The 25,043-nt window shown below is 47.9% G+C and overlaps 1 protein-coding gene across 4 annotated transcripts in view; it reads right to left on the reverse strand.

Moving 5' to 3' along the window:
- The window catches only part of PLEKHA2 (pleckstrin homology domain containing A2), a 73,942-nt gene that overhangs the window by 16,153 nt on the left and 32,746 nt on the right, over window positions 1-25,043 (reverse strand). For all 4 annotated transcript variants that reach the window (XM_059685355.1, XM_059685354.1, XM_059685352.1 and 1 more), the window contains 7 exons: window positions 17,812-17,868; window positions 11,000-11,048; window positions 9,242-9,339; window positions 3,379-3,519; window positions 2,743-2,889; window positions 2,419-2,487; window positions 1,894-1,964 (listed from right to left, as the gene is read on the reverse strand). In XM_059685355.1, coding sequence (XP_059541338.1) covers window positions 1,894-1,964; window positions 2,419-2,487; window positions 2,743-2,889; window positions 3,379-3,519; window positions 9,242-9,339; window positions 11,000-11,048; window positions 17,812-17,868 — 632 coding nt within the window. The remainder of the gene's footprint in view (window positions 1-1,893; window positions 1,965-2,418; window positions 2,488-2,742; window positions 2,890-3,378; window positions 3,520-9,241; window positions 9,340-10,999; window positions 11,049-17,811; window positions 17,869-25,043) is intronic.

Here is a 25,043-nt window from a genome sequence, read left to right on the forward strand (position 1 = left end):
GTGCTGAACGCCAAGAGTTAGAATAATTCCAGGAAAGGACTGATCAGAGGCGGAGCTGGCTTCGTGAATGAGACCTGAAAGGCAATGGCAGGTGCTGGGCCAGAGACATGGGCCCCGGGCAGAGGAGTGTGAGACTAAAGACCCACATGGAAGGGGAAGCGAGCCAGGGGTGAGGTGGGCCTGGGGCCAAATGCTGACTCCACTTTGGGAAAAGGTATTTTAGGAATATTTTTAAAACTTGCTGAGCCTCTGGACCCTAACTGCACAATAGAGATGAGAAGACCTCCTTTATCAGGCTGGTCACCACAAAGATCAGTTACAGAGGCATCTGGTACCGGGCGCATCACAGAGAGGCCACCTGAAACACATTTCACTGTGATTAGCATCGCTTGCTGAGTGTCTCACTAGAGGTGGCTCTGCGCTCTCTCTCGCTAAAACACTTCAACCTTTGAAACTACGCTTGCAAACAGAATGGCATCGTGGAATCAACTACCGAGGAGGTAAACGCAAAGCAGGGAGGGAGGACTCTGCTTCTCAGGCTACATGTTGCCTTTCCGTGCAATTCAGCAAATGTTGGTTCAGGACCCAGATGCCCGAAAGCCTCTTGACTGGGTAGGGGAGAGGATGCAGTCTCACAGGCCTGGGACCTGCAGAGGCTTGGGGACTTCTCCCCACCGTATCTCTAACCCCTTCATTCTTTTACTCAAAGTTCAGTCTGCGTCTGACAGTCAGAGATTTAAGCAAAGTACGAAGCACTCTTCGGACTGAGCCTTATCTGGGTTCTCTGAGCTCCCCAACATGCTCACGCGGTCACATGTCCAGTCTGTACAGGCCCTCCAGGGTCAGGGACATCTCCAAGGCTCCGGCCATGCCGCCTTTCCCCCGCCCACGCCTCTGGAGCCACTTCTGGAACTCCCGTCTCCAGCTGCTTTCACGAACGATAAATCGCCACTGGGACTTCCCTGACCTGTGCTCTCAGCTCCATGTGCAGGACAGCGCGGCCTTCAGTCCTGCTTCCCTGGGCCACACAGCACTGTGTTCACGCTGACCCTGCCTCGCCTTCGCTCGGAGCAGGCTGCCTGCTGCTCACAGCTTCCCTGGCGATGCCGTCTCTGCTCGCCCCGTTCACGGGATGGACCGGCCACCATGCAGTCCCCAAAGACTGCAGATTCAGGGCCAACGTGAGGACTTCTAGATGTCCAGACGCCCTTGGGTCTCTAAAGCTTGGTTCCAACAGCATCTGTATTTGGTGCTGCATATGGGAGAGCCCTCACCCCGGGGCCCCAGGTCCACAAATCATCCTATGCACCATGACACTTGGAAGGCAACCATTTCCCAGCAGAAAGAGGAACACATTAAAAATGCTTCCTCTCCTGCCGAGTGGGGTGACAGAGTTGCCATATCTCCCTGTGTGAAGGGGTATCAGGGACTTGTCAAAGGCGGGGCGGAGGGAGGAGAGAAAAGGCAAAAGAAATTCCGGGAGGAGGCACCGGCTTAAGAGTGAGCTGCCCAGAAGTGCTGCAAAGTGAGTGAGGATGGGCACAGGCCCCTCTGAGCCCCAGTCCTCCTGTGGGATGAGCATCTAACTACGTCCGAGAAGCATCTCAGCACCACTCTCTTCTTTGTTCCTACACGCTTTCTTTTTCTCCGTCAGAAAATTACTGCACAGGCTCATCTTCTCAGAAGTGAGAGTGAAGTTATGGGCAGAGGGTAAGCCAGCCCAGTGTGGCCTCACACCCACGTCAGCTAGGATGTGGTGACTCCCACCATGAGACCTCAGGCCTGCGCCCTTGTCTTGGAAGATGTGAACAGAGCCACAGAAGGGCAGTAAGCGGAGGTTCCAGAGGGCATGTGGGGGTTCTGATCAGGAAAAAAATAAGCAGAGACAATTACCCGGATTTGACCAGACACTCATGGGTCTTGAGGACATCCTTGAGAAATATCGTGCGCAGTGGTTCTCGGTCCTGGGAGGGAGAAATGTAGAGGTAGGTAAACGAGACCGTCCCCATAATGCCACAGCCCACACCAGCTAACTGACATGCCTCTCTCATTAGAGATGGTCGGCTAAAAGCAGGTTACAAGCAAGGCAAGGTCTCAAATGAATCAAGAGCGGAAAAAATCTACAAAGATGCTCTGTGGCTCTGACCACAGGACAGCTTGCTGCATAGAAGGAAGGAGGAAGTCCGGGTCACCATAATAATGAGCACACAGGACGGATGGAGACAAGACGGAGGCATCTCGGGAGTCTGTGCGTGTGCCCACATCTCTGTGTGCACACCCATGCACATGTGTGTGCGTGCGTTCACACACACGCGCGCGCGCGCACACACACACACACATACACACACACACACACACGGGGTTACCAGGTTCCTCTTCCCTCTACGACCTCTCAGAAGGCCCAGAGCAACTACAAACCTGCTCACACTTGAAGTAGCAGATGCTGAAGTCATCAAGAGCAAAGAAGCGACGTTTCCAGCTCTTCCGCTGAAATGCAGAGTCAAGAGCAGACATTAGGAAGGGGTCCCAGCTTCTGCAGGGGGCTCTAACGCTAAGCTCCCAGGACGCGGCCCAGGAAAGCCCGGCTCCCATTGGTGCCAGGTCTCTGACTTGTGGGTGAATGTTTGGTCCCAAGCCCCTCGGGGTTTGGGCGGAGGCACAGAGGACTCCCCCCGCCTACACCCACACCCACCGACTCAAGGAGTCACCAGAACCCGCCCCAGCCCCGGCGCTGACACTCACCACATTCCCTTGCTTCACACAGTAGCCGCTCTTGATGAAGGGGTGGCCAGTGGGTACCCGGCAGCCCGTCGTGGGAATGTAACTCTGAGACCTTCGCAGGATGGCGTGGGACCCTGGCTCACCCCCTTCCTGCCCGTCCCCACCATTCTACAAGGAAACAGTGTCCGGTTAGCACCTGCCCCTCCATCCTTAGGCAGCTCACCACCACCCCCAGCTCCCTCTGGCCAAGCCACCTCTGGCCTCTTTGCCCACGATGAGGGTCAACGAACTAAACAAGAAAATAAAGATTTCCTCTGCTCCCATCAGGCACTGTACCAAGTGCCTTCGCGGAAGATCGCTTAGGGAGGGTGGGCAGGCCCAGGAGAGAGGGAAGGCCAGAGAAAGCAAATCAGAGGAGCCAGGAAGCCTCGCGGGCCTTCCTCAGCCCCACGCCTCAGAGGGTTTACACGTGCTCGCCCCAAACCGTGCCAGCCACACAGCGTCAAGCTTCAGTGGCCTCAGTCTCTGCACTGCCGTTCCTTACATCCATGTGGCTCTGCCTCCCCCCATCCACCCTGTCCTCAGTATCGTCCTCTGTGCACACTGGCACACAGGGCACTACACACGCCACGACCCCTGGCAGCCCAGGCCCAGCACCTGGTTGATGGGCGTGTGGACCACCACCCCTCCGATGATCTCTGTCTTGTAGGCCACCTGTGGCTTCTTCTCCAGGGCCGGAGGAGCTGCTAGGCTTTTGAGCACTTCCGTCGTCAGAGGAAGGTTCCCAACTTTGGGTACCTGGGAAGAATGAGGGCATTGCGGTCAGCAGCGAACAGAGGCTTAAGAAAAGCAGGAGTCGAAAGCAGGATGGAGAGGGGTGAGAAAAGCTAATGTACTAAATTATAGCAAGACACCCCTCTCCTCCCCAGGCCTTCCACTGATCCGGAGCTGAATATGAAGAACTCTGCCAGCAACTTCACACACACACACACACACACACACACACACACACACACACATTTGCTCAACAAATGTACTGAGCACCTACTGTGAGTCAGCCCTTCCCTGGAGAGAGACTAAAGATAAAGCAGCAAATTTAGACACAAGTCCTGCCCTCATGGCACGTATGTGCTAGTAGGGGAGACCGACAACAACTGCATAGCAAAATAACTACAAATCAGAATAACTACAAATCTTGGCAAGTGCCATGAAAAAAATACACAGGAGCTGAGCTAGACAGCAGCAGGGGAACTGCTAGAAATAGAGTGGTCAGCGGGGGTCTCCAGAGGAAGTGACATCTGTCACTCACTGACCCAGTGACCTTCAGCAAGTCACTGAATCTCTCTGGACCTACACGGTCCCCTGTGTGAATTGGGAAGCGAAATCACATTTATGTCGTGGTTATCAAATGACAGCGCATAGACACTTAAAAACTTTAGAAACACAAAGAACAGCACAAAGTATTACAAATTATTTTAATTAACATTTCGCAAATGGTGCTAGCATGTACAAACTCGGCCCTTTCTGAAGCGTGAGCTATGTCTGTCCCTTGCCCCGGCTGATCAAGCAATCACAGCATGTTCATGGTTAGTTTGAGACCACAGGACACATATTGCAAACTGGCCCGAAGGCAGACGTTGCCCAAACTGTGTTTGGTTTGCCCTACACAGTACATGTTTCAATCTACATTTAAAACTTGGGATACTGCCTGGCCAGCATAGCTCAGTGGTTGGGCGTCGACCTATGAACCAGGAGGTCACGGTTCGATTCCTGGTCAGGGCACATGCCCTGGTTGTGGGCTCAACCCCCAGTGTGGGGTGTGCAGGAGGCAGCTGATCAATGATTCTCTCTCATCATTAATGTTTCTCTCTCTCTCTCCCCCTCTCCCTTCCTCTCTGAAATCAATAAAAATATATTTAAATCATTAAAAAAAACAGAAATTCTCATTAAAAAAAAATGGGATACTGCACATAAAAATCCAGATTTCCAGCCCCATCGCAGCTCACTCTTTAGAGGGGGAGTACATTCGTCCGTTTGCCACTCTCCCTACCGTCCCCCCACACCAAAGCCACGTGGAACTTATCTATACTTACGTTGTTTTTCATCCTCCCTGCCCACTTCCTCCCTGTCACTTATAAAAGAGTTTGCAAACTCTGAAAAAATATTTCATTTGTAAGAGACAAAGAGAGGCCCAGAATACTCAAGTCATTTGGCCAAAGCCATGACTAATAATTAACCAGAGAGCAGACCCTGACCCCCAGCTGGTGTGGTGTCCACAGCATCTCAGAGTCTCTCATTCACGAGAGCTCAGCGCCCTGTGCGGCTCTGCCAGGAAAGGCACTGCAGGCCGGGTGAGAAAAGCTAACATCCTCTTCCTCTTCGTCTACAGCCTAGGGAGTCAGACTCTACCAGTGGTTCTCAACCTTCCTAATGCCGCGATCCTTTAATACAGTTCCTCATGTTATGGTGACCCGCAACCATAAAATTATTTTCGTTGCTACTTCATATCTGTAATGTTGCTACTGTTATGAATCGTAATGTAAATAGCTGATATGCAGGATGTATTTTCATTGTTCGTGACCCACAGGTTGAGAACCGCTGCGACCCTTCAAGAGCTCTCAGCACAGGGGGACCAAGGGACACTCCATGTGGTTTCCTTTCAAAGGAGGAAGACCACCGTGATTACACTGGGGCCCCAGAAAGACGAGAACCCTCTTTCGTGCCTGCAAACTCCACTTACTTAGGCCAGGGTGACCTCTGCCTGCCACCTCGCCAGACTGGGCCACAAACCCACCCTGTCGTTTAGCCTTCCCATTGCTTTGGGTCAACATTCAATGCCAAGCAATGAGCTAAACTCTTTCTGCATTCTCCCTAATCTCAAGCAATCCTATCTAGTAGGCATTAGTGTCATTATTTCCTCGGTTGTATAGATGAGGTAAACAAAAGCTCATTAAAATGAAGTAATTTGCTCGAGGACTGCCTGACTCCCCAGCGCTAAATACCTATTTACCTACCTACCTATTTACCTACCTACCACCCTTTCTAATTTTCTCCAGAGTTTTGCTATTGTGCGATAAAATTCCTTAGGAATGCTGAGAATTGCTGGGGTGTTTAGTGATATAATCACCATAGAACAGCAGAAATTCTCCCCAAATGACCCATATGAATTCCTGAAATGCAGCAAAGAAACAGGGACATAGGCTTTGAGCTCACAGTGGCCAGGAAAAGCCTCATAGAAGCTCGGCCGTTGTGTTGCCTCTCAGAATCTTGTCATCCACCCAGGGAACGGCTGGTAGTCAGTGCACATGCCCCTGCAGCGTGTGCTGCTTCCGACCAGCCTTTCCAAAACCGTTACTCTCCTGAAGATTTTGACTCAGTCCGTGAAGGACAAACGCAACAAAAACTACGCTGCTAGCTTGAAAACAAGGTCATCCTTTTGGTCTGTCCATGGCCCAGCGGCCAATTTATTATTTTTTAAAAAACATATTTTATTGATTGTTTTACAGAGAGGAAGGGAGAGGGATAGAGAGTTAGAAACATCAATGAGAGAGAAACATCAATCAGCTGCCTCCTGCACACCCCCCACTGGGTATGTGCCCGCAACCACGGTACATGCCCTTGACTGGAATCGAACCTGGGACCCTTGAGTCCGCAGGCCGACGCTCTATCCATTGAGCCAAACCGGTCAGGGCCCCAGCAGCCAATTTAAAGGTGTGCCCTCTGCCAGCCACCTGCGGCGTGGTCTCTGAGGCTGCAGATCCACATGGCTCTCATGCGCACTGTGTCATGAGACTTGCAAGGACTCATCTTTCTTCTCACCGGGCTCAGCTAGGCTGCTGCAAGGGACAATCCAATGGGGTGAGGGTGTGGGGGTGGGGGACTGTGCTTCACTTCGTACAGATGAGGTAAACAAAAGCTCGTTAAAATGAAGTAATTTGCCCGAGGACTGCCTGACTTGCACAGCTCAATTTTCAACCCTTGATAGAAATGTAGCGAGTTCAATAACATCCCCCATAACCTCAGAATGCGACCTTATTTGGAAATAGGGTCTCTGCACGTGGAATTACATTAAGATGAGGTCATATGATTCAGGGTGGGCCCTAACTTCTATGATTGATGTTCTTATAAGAACAGGGGAGGTCACACAGACACACAGCCATACAATGATGAAGGCAGAAACAGAATGACACAGCTACAAGGCCGGGGACACCAAGGGCTGCCGGGAGCCACCAGATGCTGGAAGAGGCAAGGACTCTCCCCTAGAGCCTTCAGAGGGAGCACAGCCCTGCTAACACCTTGACTCTGGACTTCCAGCCTCCAGAACTGGGAGAGAATACATTTCGGTCGTTGTAAGCCACTCAGTTTGTTACAGTGGCCACAGAAAAAAATAGCGAAATGCTAATACTCTGAGAGAGCCCAGTTCTTTAAATACCACATGGTGACTGTTTTCTTCAATCATAAGGACTCAATGACCTTAGCCTAATATGAACAATGATCTGTGGGCAGAAGCACTGGATCTATCCTGGCTCCAGAACCTTAGGCAACCCTCTTTGATCTCTAGGCATTTCCATGTCCTCCTTTATAAGTGGGATAATAACACTTGCCCTTCCTACTTAAGGTTTTTACAAGGCAAGAATGAAACCATGTAGGTAAAAGTGGTGAGTAACCTAACCTATTTAACACTGCTGCTCGTGTTTAATATTTTTATAAACTCCTAGGTCCTGGGAGCCAGAGGGCCCTGGGGTTTGAATCCCAGTGTTACCACTTACTAACTTCTAGACTTTGGGCAAAAGCCTGATTTCCATTTTCCTTATAGAAAAAAATGACAATAAAACCACCTCTTTCACAAGAGTGACGTGAGGGGTGAACATATGGCACGTGCGAAGGTTTAGCTCAATACACTTTCTTCTCTGCATCCCCCCCAAGTGCCTGATGCCTCATTTTGCACGTAAGGTGCCTTAAAATAAATATGTATGTCACCCACAAGGTGCCCCAGCCCCACATCTACCCCTCATCCTAACCTCCCTAAGGAAGGACACACAATAGAAGATGATGCAGAAGTGGAGGAAGGAGTAAACACTTCCAGAACATGAAAAGATTAGGAGGACGTAGAGTACCCGTCCTCTTCCTTCTCTCCCACAGGATCTTTGGAGGAAGAGTGAAGAGATGTACTAACGGAACAAGGAAAGTGAGGGGGTCCTGGAGACTGTTGGAGACCCCGGAGAAGGACCGACATGGACTTCCAGCCTCTGGGCGCCACCTTGCTCTTCCCACTCCCGGGACCTGTAACTCCTGCTCCATGAGACCAGAAAAGAGCAGCGGTCCAAGCTGCTTAGAGCCACTCTGTGCTCCAGGCACGAAAGAGTGGGGGGAGGTTCTCTGCTGCTTCACACTGGGTAGCCCTGTTCCCCCGGCGGGAACAGAGGAGGAAACCCAGGAGGACAGGCTGAACGAGGATAAAGCACTAGACAGTGAAAGAAACTCAAACTGTGGGAGACGCGGAAGGTGACGACCCCAGCATGAGTGAAGAACACCTTTACCTAACAGCACTCAAGAGCCACGTACACAGCACACGGGTGAGCAGACACATGGGTTAGCAGCAATCCCCTCCCTTTTGCTCTCTTTGCACGGGTTTACCAACGTTCATCAGAATAGCAAACTTAACAAGCAAAACTGCTTCAGTGACTGAACTGTACTCTGGGGGTCCAACATCACAAGTGCCGGACAGGTGTAGGTTTCTTCTGTTAACTTATTCACGGGAGCCCTGATGAATCTGGAGAAAGATCTGCCCCAGCACATAATGGTTACTATTGGGAGTCACTGGAATGCAAGCATTTCCGACTATAGGATACAGAGAATCAAACTTTTCAGCATACAAGCCATGTTTATTATGCCACAAGTCTGTCTAGATTGGTTAAAGGTCTAGTTTTTCCCCCAAAACATACAGTTTTCCATCTCCTCCTTCCAACCCTGCTCCCTTTCTTTTTCTAAAGGAAAAGAAAGGAGTTCTTTATTCATCAAGTCAAGTACTGGTTAGCCAGTCAGTGCCCGAGTTCAGTGATGTTTTTAAACTAAATGCTTTGGCAGGACGGATTGGTGGATGGCCTGTCGGGATTCCCCCAGGCCACCGCTTAAAATAAGAAGTGTATTCCCTCAAGTCAGGACAAAGTTCCGACTTCCCTCCTCATACGCTTTCCCCTTCCCTCTATTTCTCACGGTCAGCAATACATTTTCCAATTCCCACCACCTTCTGAATCAGCATTACCCAAAACACAACTGATCAGGAGCCCTTCCAGGAAGCACACAGCAGATGCTCCATCAACTTCCCCTTGAACTTGATTCAAACCCAGACTCTGTGCAACTCGTGGTCAGCCAAGGTGTAAGAAGAGGTGGGGGAACTGGGACTAGAACGAGCTTCTGGGAAAGCCCCTGCTGCCACTGGAACTGTTCCCCACCCAAACAGGCCACGTGCCAGGCAGAGGCAGGGACCCCTGCAGAAAGGAGAAGCAATCGTACGTACAGTGATTTTGCTGGCTTGGTTCAGAGCTTCAACCCAGTCCTTCAGATCTTTCTGGTCATTGGCTTGAAGAAAATACCTCTGAGAGAGGGCATTGATGACTGCAGAAGTCATGGGGAAGAAGGGAGGAAAAATCCAGGTCAGAACACATGCAACACAAAGACTCCACAAAACAAACATGCTCGACGTAGCAGGGTGGAGGATCCCCACAAAACAGGAAGGCTTTCCCCATGTGGGAAGGCACCTGCATGAATATTTGGGAAACAGCAGGCTGCAATGCTCTCTCTTTAAAAGCGTGGATTATCACCCAGCCAGTGTGGTTCAGTGGTTGAGCACCAACCCATGACCCAGGAGGTCGTGGTTTCCTTCCCGGTTAGGGCACATGCCTGGGTTGCAGGCTTAGTCCCCAGTAGGGGGTGTGCAGGAGGCAGCTGATTGGTGGTTCTATCTTATGAGTGATGTTTCTCTCTCTCTCACCCCCTCTTCCCTCTCTCTGAAATCACTGAAAACTTTTTTTTAAGTGTGGATTACTCCCCTGGCCACAAGAATGACACCTGACATTAACAACAATCTTAACAGGCTGTTGTGCAGTGATGCGGCTGCTAGTCTGCCATCAAGACACACGCTTGAACTGCTTTTTAGAGGTGCCAAAAGATTTACATTCATGATGATACCTTTATAATTTTGGCCACAGAGCCCCTGTTTCCACTGGCACAACTTGCCTGGGTTAGGAGTATTGTCTGTGGTTGGAAAAGGGAATACAGCTTGCCTGAAATCAAATCATCAAATCTGTGACCTTGACCTCATTTTCAACCTGCTCTTTTCTGTGAGCCCTCCATTAGGGTCAACAATTTACTTCTGGGTTCATAATTTTTTTAAATAGATCTACTGTGAACACAACATCGAAGAGAGTCATTTTCAAGCTTAGTCATGATATTGAAAAATACTGGAAGAATGAGCGCACCAAAGAAGCTTGAACCACCCTTTAGTTGGAAGAGAGGACAACTCAAGGGACCACTTTATTCTCCTAGCATTAAAAAGCCTGAGCTATTTAAGAGGTGAGAATTATGGGACACAGAAATTCATTAGCTCATTCATTCATTCAGCACCTACTATGAGCCAAAACCACTCTAAATGCTGAGGATACAGCAATGACAAAGCAAAGGAATAACCCTCCTTCATGAGCTTACATTCAGAATCACGCTAGGTATAAGGCAGAATATCTGCTAGCTCAGAAACCATCTGTTAGCATTTTGCTTGTAGCACTTAGTACAGTACTGAGAACATAGTGTGCGCCAAATAAATACTGATGATTCAATGACTTGAGGCATCAATAGGCTGGCTCTGCTTCTTGTGTCACCCCAACACTGTGACTCTTTGGGCAATACTGAGTGAGACCCTCAACAGAATACTCCTTCTTTTCTATTATCCTCCCAACTTTCCGAAGTCTCCACCTTTCCTGGGCACACCACTACTGAGCTCTGAATTGAGGGTTCCTAGAAACTTCTAGTAGATACCTTGCACCCTGCCCTGTGGAGCCAGGAAAACTTGCAGTGCCACTGACCATCTGTTTTAGGTGACTGATAACTTTGTGGTGAGACGCAGGAAAGCAGTATACTTGAGAGCCAGGAAACACTGCTGTGACCGAAGTCACTCACACACACAGGGTGTAAGTCAAAGTGATCACCAGACCATTTCCATGCCAAAGAGGAAGTTGCTACAGGAGTGTTCAAAAAACCCATCTTCTGGCTCAGTACTTACCAAAGCAAAATGGAGTCTTTGGTTTCTGCTTTGGGGTGGCTATGCTCACCTACATCAAATAAAAAAATAAAAGAAACATAACTATGTTTCCAATAATGTTTATAAAGCATTTTCCCCAATTTCCTGCTAAAACTTTTCTTACCAAAAAAAAAAAATGTGCATATAAATTTGTGAACACTTTAAAAATAATAATTACGTGGAAACCCTGTACTCACCATCCAGATTAAGAAATAGGACATTATCAGCCCCAGTTCTCAGAAGTCCTTTGTGTGCCTCTCCCTGATAGAGTTCCATTCCCACCCCTCAGAGATAACCACTATCTTGATGTCTGTGTTAATCTTTATCTTTGCAAAAACACTTTTAATAGCCATTGACTCCTGACAAAATTCTCTTTGGACCACAAAACCTATACTGGCCCCACTCACACTAGCAAGATTCTACTCCGCTCTCAACCACCAGGCCCCCTGCCTAAACAGTTCTCCAAATTGAAGGTGGTATTGCCACAAATACATGGATTTCGATTAGAGCTCCCAGAAAGATGAGGCAGCTGGTCACGCACTGCATTTGGACACACTGATAGATTTCCTCTCTCTCTACCCCGACTGCTTAACCATGAAAGCACACACTTCTACATATCCCAAGAGAGGTCAATGGAATCAAAGAGCATAGCTATGTATTTAAGAAAAGGGCATAAGAAAGCAGAAATATTTCTATACCTCCTGTTGTTTGATTTCATCTTGTTTTTTCAATCCTACCCCTGGCATGTACGTTCCTGCGCTTGTGTCTATGGGAGCCCACCTCACTGAGTTTCAAATACACTGAACGAATAAAGGAAAGCAGCTCATATCCCATCCAATGCCCACAAAGATTAGGTGACTACCCTTGATGGAGGAGGGACCTCCCTGAAGCAGGCCTCCACCACTGAACCTGCGTTTTCCAAGGGGCCAGCCATCTTCCCCCGGGGACTATTCCCATGTTGTCATAATCCTCCTGTGGACACCATTGCTTCATCTCCTTTCCACCCAAGGACATTCTCCTACTTGTTCGCACAGAGGGGCTCCAGGAGTGGTTCTTGCTTTAACAGAAGGCATGAAGCCAGAAGCTAAAGAAAAATCTCAAGTCAAAATTAAGGTCTCACCGTTGCTAAGGGTCAGATAATGACTGACCCACCCCTCAGTCTGGATTCTCGCTGTTGGCTCTAAGTTCTTTCTATAAATCTGTCCAGATTCCTTAACAACTGAAATTAATCCTGCCCCAAATACTTAATATGGAAACTGAAGTAGCGGCCTATCAAAGGAAAGACAGGCAGTACAGCCTGAGCTCTGGTGCCAGAGGACCATGGCTCAAATCCCAGGTGTCCCAGTGGTATGACCCCCATATTTCCTGTTCCATCAAATAGGTATAATAATATCACGTTCTCGCAGGCTATTGTGAGGATTAAATGTGATAGTGCAGGTGAAGTACTTACCTCACCCTGTCATATAGAAGCTGCTCGATAAAGCAGACACCATTGCTTTTGATACCTCATTTCCTTAAAAATCCCATTCTACATTATCAATATACCCAGTGCCATGATTGGCACTTTAGCAAAATGCAGAGGGCCTACAAAAATGTATGAGACCTGAAAAAAATGCCTGGTCTCCAACATACAAAATGATATGTCATTCTCAACATCAATAAATATTCTATTAAATGTCCGTATAACACCACATCAACCTCAGTGACAAGTATTTAACTAAATGTCTACAAGATGTTACATTAAGTCCACTTCATTAATGTTTCATTTAAACATCCACAAACATTTCATTGTATTCAAAATACTTAGCTCTGATTTTCTTAGTTCACAGGAATACTTGGGTGCGTAAGATGATTGCCAAGAAATCAGAGCCAATCAAAAATTAAATGAGTTACTCATAGCCAAATCATTCCAAAAGCAAGATGGTTAAAATCCTTTCAAATATTTTACAGCCCAACAATTACATTTAATGAGAAATATAGGTGTGTTCTGATATGTGTACCATGATGTGAAGTGGAGGCCACAGGACCTAAGAAAGTCTTTAAATAGACCTGAAAAATATGAAGATTGAAGCAAAGGTGAACCCCGAGTTCAGACACCGACTACTCAAATTCAGGCATGCCTTCCCCACTCCCAGGAACCGTGCACTGGGGCTCCTGACGTCACAGTCCTGGCCTCCGTGCTGTTTTGTGTTCCTGGGTCTGAGACCCCAGAATTCACTCTGAACCACAGGGTGTGCCTTTATCCTGCTTGTGCCTGATGCTCTGATCTGTCAGTGACTCATTTTCTTTCTCTGTCCCTCAGCATCTGTGTTCCTGCGGGTCCTCATGCCCATGAACGCCTGGCTGTCCTGCCCTGGTTCCTGTGTAACCCTGACCACCGTAGCACTGCCTTGGCTATCCCGGCCGGAAGAACCCATCTATCTCAGGCATCCCTTCTACTTTCAGCTCTGGCATGGCAAGAGCCTCCAGCTTATGCGGAGACTCTCGCTCCCAGAAACTGCCATTGGTGACTGACTAGAAAGAGCACTCCTGGTGGACACTTCTCACCCTGGCTGAATGACAAACGGTCCACTCTGACCACAATTTATTACCAACCTATACTGGGAAAATGCTACCCATGTGCTCATTATGGGAACTGATGCTTTCATTTGTTTGTTTTTATATGTTCTCCAGTTTTCAGTCAGGGGTATGCATGATTATACGCATGCACATCTATAATTTGCGTCATGCCTCATGGCTTACCACAGGGTTATTCGGTAAAGCAGCTCCTTGCTGCATTAACAAGGCGTCAGTTCTAGTTCTGCCCGGATGGGCTGTTAAGCCCGGGTAAGAACCTCAATGCCTCTGATCAGCTTCCTGATTAGCAAAACCAGAGTGAAATTAGTGGTCCCCTTCTTATGGTCACAGGATGGCCAAAAGAGGAAAACGAAAGTATATCTACCTGGGCTGTGCCCCTCAGAGAAAGGGCCAAGGTGGGAGGGTCTCATTTACTATGGACAGGCCTCCCCCTGACATTCTGGTGACTGTGGAAGCAGAATCCTTGGTCCCTAGGAAGTATATCTCCTTTCCCCACACCCCCAGATGCTGGTGATCAGGCCGGGCTGTGCAGCATTCCTCAGACATAGTGAAGGAGCTGAAGATCCTGGAGAAGTGTGGTTGGCAGGCTGACTAGAGAAGGCGGCCAAGTACAACCATCTGCATGGCCCAGATGGCTTCACTTGAGTTACCTGCACAACTGAGGTTGACTGGTGGGCTCCTGGGTTATGCAAGCGTGAGGGGAGGTCAGGGATATGCAGGGGGCATGAGCACAGGTCACCCGGAGAGTGACGCAGATGAGGCTGCTCCACGGTGACACAGACTCTCAGGAACTTGTTCTTATCAGATTAAACACAGACCACAGGAGCAGCCAGCTCATCAGTGGCAGCACTCTGCTACCCAGCCCCACCCTGCCTGTCCTTGGCCGGAAGTGGAGCTGGGGCCCCTCGGGCACAGCAGCAGCTGCAGAACAAGGTCTTGGAGCTCCGGGGAAGCTCTGCCCCAGGGCCCAGGGTTCCCTTGCTCTACGAGGTGGCTCCGGGAGCAGGGGAAGGGAAGCAGCAGCCACCTACACAGAATGATTGGAGGGGCGCTGAACCAGCCAGGGGCTCAATGAGCCCTGAAAGTACAGGCAAAATTGTGGTGTGTACACCCATACATACTTTACCTGGAAAGTGAGGCCACACTTTTCACATCAGACTCTCCAAAGGATCCATGACCCACCCGAAAGTTAGAAATGAGGACCCCATGAAGAAAGATTCATATGATGTTAAGGGACATAAACTTTCTCTATGCTGAGATGGATTCCCCAGGGTCAAATGAGGAACCAAATTTTATAAATAATAAGTGTCTAGTGGCCATCTGCTGACAGGGGCTTCTCATGTAGTCTTTATACAGGGAAGAACCCCAGACTGAGCTCTTGGCTTCCTGCTCTATGCCCTGCTTATTTAAGCTATCTGAGGCAAATATTATAAAAGAGTTCCTGGTTTTGTCTTTGGACCAACAGACTGAGACCTGCCCCATCCAATCCAAACTATACACTATATCCTCATTTGCATTTAAACTGACCAATCATAACTGCTCCATAACAACCAATCAGGACACTACCTAATGCCTATGAATTGGGACTGCATGATTTGTACCAATCAGAAACATAATTTGGATACCTCATTTACATAAAACAGATCTAATTGGGAACCTGGTGGGGAACTTTCTCTATACAAGATGGCACACTTAGTTTCTGCCAGAAGCTGTACCTCCCCAGCTTGCAAACCATTCACCTGAATGAAGTCTCTCCATTTTCTAATATCCTTTTTGGGAATTTTTGTTGACAGGAACCACTATTCTGGAAAGACCTTCCTTATAGTTACTGAGGGCAAGGCCCTGACAAAGCAGGACACAAGCTGGGGCCAGGGCAGTGGGGCTGGCTGTGTAGAAGGGCCAAAGGCCAGCATCGATTATTTTCTTGTTTGCCCAAGAACTGGTTCTGCTGCCACTGATGCCCTGGATGACATCAAGTCATCTCTGTTGGCCTCTCTGAAGGACCCCATTTTCCCAACACTGGCCCTCACGAAAGAGATACTGAAGAGCACCCCTGAACAGCAGCCACACATACACCACAAGGCAGGCTGACACTGTGGTTAAACCCTCCACTCTGACCCTAGCCGGTTTGGCTCAGTGGATAGAGCGTCAGCCTGCGGACTGAAGGGTTCCAGGTTCGATACCAGTCAAGGGCACATGCCCAGGTTGTGGGCTTCATCCCCAGTAAAGGGTGTGCAAGAGGCAGCCGATCAATAATTCTCTCTCATCATTGATGTTTCTGTCTCCCTCTCCCTTCCTATGAAATCAATAAAAATATATTAAAACAAAAACAAAAAACCCTCCACTCTGGGAGGGAATACCTAGGGGTTAATACAAAATAACCCGGAAGGCTGAATGTGATGCTGGTACCACGCTTTAAGGTTTTGCGGGGAAACTCCTGCATTGTGACACGGGATCAGGCAGGAGTTAAAGGCCCTCAGCTCTGTGTAACCTGACCCATGGCAGCTGTGGGTTTTGTAAAAGGCCCAAGCAGGCCTGTCTCTCCCAGGAAGGGCAAAAAGGCAGGTCCATCCTTTCTGCCTCCAAAGCTGAGAATTGTAAAAACCCTCCTCTGAGCCACATTTATAAATTACGATTCAGCAAGAGACTGTAGTCACTCTTCTCGCATAAAAATCTTCCCAAACCCTCTCAAACAGGCAGGTTTTGGGGTTTCATGAATCCCGAACTCTTTCTCTGAACCTCCTAGAGAAACATCCAGCAAGTCTGGACAAGAGAGGGGTGGCCCAAGCTGCTGTCCTGCCTGTCCAGAGGCAGCCCATTTCTTACAGCAGGCATGCACAAAGCTGAGCTTTCACAGGCCTTCCCTCTGCCCCAGGTCATTATCTCCTCTCTCTAAAGCAGCGGTTCTCAACCTGTGGGTCGCGACCCCTTTGGGGTAGAACGACCCTTTCATAGAGGTTGCCTAAGACCACCGGAAAACACATATATAATTACATATTGTTTCTGTGATTAATCACTATGCTTTAATGATGTTCAATTTGTAACAATGAAGTTGGGGATCACCACAACTGTATTAAAGGGTCGCGGCATTAGGAAGGTTGAGAACCACTGCTCTAAAGGCTTAGACTCTGCACTGCAGCCAGCCTCTGCCCTCAGCTGTTTCTGCCAGACCCTCCTGCAGCCCCTGCAGCCGCCACTTACCTCCTGACCCGCTAAGATTGGGGGCACTGAACCCAAGGACTCCCAAAGCTTGTTACAAAAAGGAGCCAGGAGCTGTGCAGATTATGGCCCCCTCCACCCCATCTCAACCCCCTGAGGGTGGGAGAACCTGGACAAGGAAGCAGAGGTGACCGGAGGCCTGAAGTGAGGGGTGCGTGGGGAGAGCAGGACTTCCGGGGCCTTCGTACTGGCTGGGCGCCACCTGGCTCTCCTCACTGGACAAAGAGTTCCTCTTTCTGTTGAGGCTCTAAATCCCTGACCTTTTTTATCACTGCTGCCTCATGGGTCAGCCCTGGAGAAGGCCTCCAGGGCGGGGCCGCTAAAAGAAGCTGAATTCAGCAGCTACATGTGGGCGTCATCAACCAGCCCCTCCCCCACGCCCCCTTCCACACATCTCAGCACCAAAGAGGGGCTGCTTCACCGTCTGCACAAACTAGACCAGGGGGTGGCTTGTCAGCTCACCTGCCAGACACTACAGCAGTTACCTGGCTGCTGCATGGCTCCCTGGTACCCCGGAGTACCTTCTCCGGGTATCGCAGCCTTCCCTCTGCAGTATCCTGTCCAGGTGACTGATAAAAGTCCAGTGCAGTCCCCACTCTTTCTGAGCTGCTCCTGTTTAATTACACCCTTTGGGAGTATCTTTTACAGTTACTGGGGGTTTTGTTGTTGTTTTTGTGTTCCTCCTTGTCCCAATTACAAAAAGGGTCATGTCCCACTCCTACCCACACCAACTGATACCTCCTTCGCTGGAGCTGAGTGCATCGCTGACTGATGTGTCCCAGGAGAAAGAGGCTGCAAGGCCCCCTTCAAGAAGCTGCTGACCACACTCCGCCCACTCCTGGTCAGCAGCAGGGCTTCCACAGGCAGTGCTGAGGAAGGGGGAGCTGCCCATGCAACACCCCCAAATGTTAACGCCCGAAGGACGTGACACTTCCTCTTGTTTAGATACTAAACCTACTTACAGAATATCAATTCCCAGAGCTCCAGGCCAACATTACCTTCGAGATGTAGGTCAGCTGCAAAGATCCAACAGCTCCTGCCCCAATTGCCAGGTTCTGAAACAAAATATGTTTTTCATTTTAAGAAGGATACCACGTGAGGCCACGGACACAGCACTAAGAGGCAGGAGACCAGGCCTCTAGTTCTATTTATGCCACTTACTGGCTTTGCAACCTTGAGCAAGTCACTTCTGTAGCTCCCTTTTCTCCCCTGTAAAACAGTGGTCATTCTTGCCATTATATGTGTGCATTAATGTTACCCATGGCTTATGTATTACAGAGAGGTGGTAAAAGTCTGGGCTCCACCATTTGACTATGAGGAAGTTCCACTAATCTTCAGTTTTCCCTTCTGATAACAGTGCTTACCTCACAAGGCAGTTGCAAGACTGAGTAAATTTAAGAGCACTTGGCCCATAGGTGACTCCCAACAAGTGTTAGCAAATATATTTTTCTGTCCTGACTAATCTGATCCCCTTGTTGGCCCAGTCCTGTTTTAGGCCACTTCAAAGTCTTCTCGTAATAAGTCGGGTACAGATTCACACAATACAGAAATAAAAAGTACAGCTGGTCAGTCTACTTCACAGGGCTGTTAATGTCCACACAACATAAAACACGAAGTCAATAAACTATTCAAACAGCAAGAAATTCACAGGCACCTTTTGTGGCAATATTTAACTTGGCAATCGCTTTGGCTTTCTAATTTCTCCATTGTCAGAAATGAAGCAATGACACAGGGATGACAGTGTAGCCAAGAAACGGCTAAGACATTAAACTTGTGGAGTTCCTGGTCTGTAACTTGGAAAATGTCTTCCCCCATGAGCCTGAGAATCTGTCTATAACCTCTTAAACTGTTTCCGTAAACCTTAAAGAATAACCTTGAAGCCCCCACTACCTGGGTCATGGCAAAGTAATAAACAGAGGTGGCTCTTGGATAATGGGAATTTAGTAAATTTCCTAAAGGGTTAACAGTGAAATGACCTGTCATTCCGGAGATGGCCCTTAAAGAAATAGGCCCTGAAGTCAGAGGGAAGAGTCCTTCTAGGCCCAATTATTAGTCCTTCTAAATTAGCACACATCACTTGAAGCAAATGAAATGTGTGAAATATCCTATTCACGAGAAAATGGACGGGAATCACGCCATGCTAAAAGGATTCTTAGAGCCTTAGAATTTTAGAGTAAGAAATCTAGAAAGAATTTCTTCCCCCTGACTCCCGTTTGTAAATAAGACCATAAGTCTCAAAGCTGCCTTTCAGTAACCAAAATAGCATTTCAACTCTGGGTGATCGGATTGACTCATTGTTTTTCATTATACAGTGACTGTATTTTGTTTTATTTTTTAGGAAAGAGAGAGGCCTTACAGCCCCTAAATCAGAGTCCAAAAGGAACCCCAGCATCCAGGAGGCCCGTGAGCAGCTGACTACCCCAGAGGGGAACGTAAACCACTCCAGGCAGACACTCAGCTCCTTGGGGAGTGAGGCCCAGGTCTGCGTGGCCTCCGGAGCCACATGGAGCCACAGGCCTGTGCTGGACACTGAGCACCAGCCCCACATCTTGCTCCTGAGCAAAGTGACTTGTGAGTGAAGGGCTTTGTCCAAGGCAACATAATTGGTGGCACAGCCTGAACCATAGCTCAGGTCTCCTCACTTCACCCCGATGCCCTTATAGAAGCAACACTATAATTTTAAAAAGCTTGAGCTGTTGGAATTCTAGCTTCAGGACATTAGTGCACGGGGACTGTGTGCAATAATAAGTCCGGCCGCATAGCTTGTTGGGAGAGTGATGTGAAAATACATAGAGAGCTGAGCCATGGTGGTTCCTATCTCTGACCCGCATGCTAATTACAAGATGCAGATGCCAAGTCTCAGGCCTGGTCTTGCACAACTCAGTCTCCTGGCTCCAAACCACAACCCAAAGGCCTCCAGGGCCCTATCTTGAATTATGAGTAATGAAGTAGGTTTGGGGGAACCATTCGGACACGAACCCAAGCGTAATGACAGATAGGAGCCGATCAGATTTCAACTACTTCATCCTCTCCACCCTCCACAGTTGCTCCACCCTCAGTCCTCTGCTCCAGAGAGAAAGAGCAGTTCTCTGGGCCCAGTTACCCCGGGGGTATCCTCACTCCCTTCACCCACAGGCCACCCACGGTCTGCGGAAGGCTCACGTGTACCTCCTCTCCACCAGGAGAAGCCAGGAAAATATGACCAACGTCTGCAAAAGCAGTTCCCCTCCCCACCACTGTCTTCGCCTCCCAGAGGGAAATGAGCGACAGGAGAAAACAGCACCAGGATCACAGGCTTGATCCAGAGCGACAGCTCAGTGTCCACTCCAATTACTGGACCTAGGAGATTAATGGTGACAGCTCGCTGCCAGTGTGGCAGCCCCAGGCAGACACTTCTTGCTCAGGGAAGATTGTGCCAACATGCCAAGTGGTGAGGGCCTCAGCAGCCAAATGTCAGGGCAGGACCACCAGGAAACAGCACCTGGGGAAGGGTAGGGTGTCGGGGACCTGCAAGCTGCCCCTCCCGGCCACAGCCCCGTCTGCTCTAGGGGAATAGCATCTTCTTGAAGCCTGCTCCGCTGACCACAGCCTGCCCTGGCCTAACCTCTCACTGAGTTCACGTACACCAACCCTTCTCCAACTTTGCTGCACATCAGAACCTCCGGGGGAGCTTGTATTAAAAGGCCAGGCTTGCCCTAACCAGTTTGGCTCAGTGGATAGAGCGTCGGCCTGCGAACTGAAAGGTCCCAGGTTCGATTCCGGTCAAGGGCATGTACCTTGGTTGCAGGCACATCCCCAGTAGGAGGTATGTAGGAGGCAGCTGATCGATGATTCTCTCTCATCGATGTTTCTAACTCTCTAACCCTCTCCCTTCCACTCTATAAAAAATCAATAAAATATATTTAAAAAAAATAAAAAGGCCCAGGCTCCAGCCTCACCCGAAAAACACTGAATCAGAATCAAGCAGAATGTGGGCAGAACATGTACATTTTTTCAGTGCTCCCAAGTGGTCCCTTTATAGGCCCAAGTTTGAGAACAGCTTAGTCTACGTGACAAAATCTAGTCCTGAATTCTGTATTGGAGAGTGTTTTTCTGTGAGTTTGTCTCTTCTTACTAAATTTCAAGCACAATGAGGACATAAGTACAATCTTATTCCTCTGCACAGCTGACCCATCGATTTTTACAAGAAAACCATCTGTACGGTGGTTTAGTTCCCAAACCAGTCAGTCCACAAACGCCCGCTGCCCTCATGGGGGCCTGGAAGGCAACGCTGCTTCTCCCGCCATGGGCAAACATTTCTTTGGGAAGATTTGCTCATGTTTAGAACTTGGGTGGCACGTGACTTTGCAGTTCCCATGACCTGGAACAGGTTTCTGGTGGGACAGGAACTGAGTAAAGGGAGACATGAAGGGCTGAGTCCCAACTAAAAAAGGGTTAAGGACTTGGGAAGAGGAGGCGAGGAATGGGCCAGGAAGAGGGCCAGGAAGCATCTAAGATGAGAGCACCTGAGCAGATGAGGAGTGGAGACCGAGGCTGGAGGGGGGGCTGCTATGTGAGTCACTTGGGTAGATTTTTAAACAAACTAACATTCAAGCTTCATTCTCCGGGTTTTTACTGGTCTGAGGTAGGGCCTGGCCACTTGTATGTTTTTAAATGTCCCCGGGGATTCCTCTGTGCCACCAGGCCTGAGGACCACTGGTGCAGACAACAGTTGGTCCTGCTGGCTCTGCACTGGAGACACAGCAGTAGGTGAGAGAAAAGGCCACGCCCAGCCACAGCCCATAGAGCAGCCCTGGCTGCTGCAGTAGCAGTAAACAGGGACATGGAAGAGCAGGGCAGGGCAGGGCAGTGAGCAGGAAGGGAGAAGGGATTCCAGCTGTATGCACAGCTGGCAGCAACTATGTCAGGAGCAACCTGTACACCTCTGGCCCGTCTAAATTTTCTGGGACAATGGAGGGCACAAGGCAGGTTCCTGTTAAATGTTGGCTTTATGAAGACACTGCTGTCATCCTGCTTTTTGCTCAAATGTTCTGTCGCCAAGGACCTCAAAGGAACTCCCACTCTGCATGAGTGGAAAGCATAGGGTTGTTTCTTTTCCATCACTGAGCAAGGAGCTGAAGTGCCCACACCTCCCATGACATATCTCCCATGGTAAGCCTTTTTTCTAGATGCAACATTATTTCTTGTTGAAGAATTGTTCCTTCTTCTAGTGAAAGTAACAAGAAGCACAGAAATGACCAGAAGACCTAAGTAAAGATTCATAAGTTCACAGAATGTCAGCACTACAAGGTTCTGTTGATGCCTCATCATTCACCACGAGAGGCTTCCTCAAGGAGTAGAGAGAAGACAGAGCTCATTGCTCCCAGCACCAATCTGCTGCTTTGACAAAGCGCAGCTTGAGAAAGGAAGAAAGAGACGGACATATATTTAGAGTATATTATGCACCAGGCCTGCTGCTAGGTACTTTTACACGTTGTCACTTAATCCCAACAATCCCATTTTACAGATGAGGAAAGTAAGGATTGAGCAGGTGAAGCAACTTGTCCAAGGTGACAGAGGTCCTGAGTAGTCAGGCCAGTGATGGGACCCAACCCTTCCTGATTCTCAAATCCCATGCACCTTCCTTTCTACCATGCCACCTCCCATGAGACAATCCTTCAAATGTACAAGGACCTGCTCATTATCTAAGAGTTGGTTATCAATGAAAGGTAAATACAAGAGCAGGACCAGCAGGGTTACACCAAAAGAGGCTCTGTAGAGTTGCCCAAGCTGGGCAGGGCAGGAACTAGTCAAACTGGCTCTTAGGTGCCAAACTCCAAAAGACCAGGAATTCAGAATGTGGAGAGGGGGAAGGAGAGTTGCCTGTGCCCTCTTTTGGTACCTTCTCTTCTATCTCTCCAGGGCTCCTAGCAGACAGCAAGGAACACAGCAGGCAGTCAAAACTAGCTTGCTGGTCAACTAGTAGGAAAAGGGGGAAGAGAATACATGTGGAAACCCCACAGCTGAGGCATGAGCCAGCATGACTGCCCATGGGCTGAAACCACAACTCAAACCACCAAAAGATGAGGCCAGACACTGACTCTCGGAAAATGACTTGCCTAAGAAGAGCAGCATGATGGGAATGGAGAGGAGAGCACAATTCCCTCTGCCCCACACTCCACAGTCCTCACCAAAGGAAACTCACCAAGCTGTCCCCAGGCATTAAGTGACCCGGTAGTGACTTCACCAGCCACTCTGATATCAAACACATCTCCCCTCTACCCTGTAGTTCCATTTCCTGATACTAATTGGAAGAAAGGTGAAATGTCCATGGCTACTCTCTCCATCCTCCAGTTCAAAAGATGTGTTTAGGATTTTTCTTCAAGAAAAGTCAATTCTTTATCATACACTATTGTGCTGGTGTAATGCTCCCATTCTATTATCTGGACGTCTCTTTCTTGTTGACATGCACCCAGTACCGGCTTCAGCCAGGATGGACTTCATGATGTGCAAGTCTCTTGGCCACTGTATTCCTAGCTCTTTTATTTTCTCTTCCAATCCTGGTGACAGTGACTTAAAGACATGGCATTCTTGTATATAAATAGATACATAAAGTATTTTAAAATAGATGTATAAAATGATTTAGTAGAAACAAATGCACAAGGTTAAAATCTAAAGCAAAATGTAACAAATAACCAAAGATGAATTTTAAGAAAACGTAGAATAGTCATCACCATTGTTTCGCATTAATAAAACCTCTGCTAACTTTCATAGCTTCTATCTCTTTAGCTGCTTGGACTTTAATACTAAGTAGTGCTAACTATTAACATGACTGCCCAAAAGTGCTTTTTAGTTTATACTTCTTTTTAATTTAGTTTGTACTTCTTTTTACTTTAGACAAAGTACACCTTGTTATAAAGACAGAATTATTTTGCCTGGCCAATGGGGCTCAGTTGGTTGGACATCGTCCCATGCACCAAAAGGCTGCTGGTTTGATTCCTGATCAGGGCACATGCTCAGGTTATGAGCTGGGTCCCCTGTAAGGAGTGAGTAAAAAGCAGCCAATTGATGTGTTTGCTGTTTTCATGCTCACATCGATGTTTCTCTCTCTCTCTCTCCCTCTCCCTTCCTCTCTAAAAGTAAAAAAAAAAATTTTAATGACAAGAATTGTTTTAAAAATAAGATTACCGTAGACAACACATAAAACAAAATTACACTTACAGCCTTTTATGTTAACTCTCAAAAAGTCCACACATAGTTTTAATTCTTTAAATGTTAATTTAATAATAATTCACCCTGAGCAGATTTGCATTTATTTATTTATTTTAACTTGCATTTTAGCCAAAGTACAGATCTGTCGCTTGAAATCTTCTTTTGGGATTATTTTTTCCCCAAAGGAATTCTGCATTCTCACTCTAACAAAATAATAGACAAAAAGCATGCCAGAAATTCTACTTAACCCTTGAAATCACATGTCACATAGGTAGCTAATATACCAATTACACAGAATCCATGACGTGAAAACACACTGCCCACACAACTGTTGAAGCTCTGAGAATTAGCACAGTGCTTGCATATGCAGACAATGTCTGTGGACAGACACACAGGAAAGCGGCAATACTGCCTCTGGCCAGGGGAATATGTACGTGGGGAACGGGAGTGGGAGGAAGGAAGCTGGCTGTCACTGTGTCAGCGTTGCCACATTTCGGATTATGTGCCATGTGCATCGAGTGGCGAGTTTTTAAAGAAAGTTACCTCACTGGTTCTTGGCATTTTGACAGGGTGAAGCATATTACACAGAAATCTTTTCAATGTTGTTGGATTTCAGCCAAATTTTGCTCAAGAAGGTTTCTGATACAGAAAACCTTGTGCAATTCTAAAAATGCACACACACTGTTTTTGCCTAGCCTTTAAGACCAAAACTACTGTCCATTATACATTACGTATTAATATAATTTCCGACCGCGCCTCCATATGCTCTCTAATAGGATGCAGCCAAATAGTCACCTTTTTGTCAACACAGCTAAAGCTCTTTGCCCCTTTTAATGGAAAGAATTGCTTTCAGCTTTATAAAATAAAATAAAATAAAATAAAATAAAATAAAATAAAATAAAATAAAATAAAAGTAAATAAAAGTAAATAAAATAAAAGTAAAGTAAACCAGGAGAAATGCAGAGATGCAATCTTTTTGGATATTACAGGTATTTTGTTCCAAAATTCACATCATGGCCTTTGAAAAGTAAAAGCATCT

The sequence above is a fragment of the Myotis daubentonii genome, chromosome 2 (genome assembly GCF_963259705.1).
Source record: "Myotis daubentonii chromosome 2, mMyoDau2.1, whole genome shotgun sequence".
Taxonomy (NCBI): domain Eukaryota; kingdom Metazoa; phylum Chordata; class Mammalia; order Chiroptera; family Vespertilionidae; genus Myotis; species Myotis daubentonii.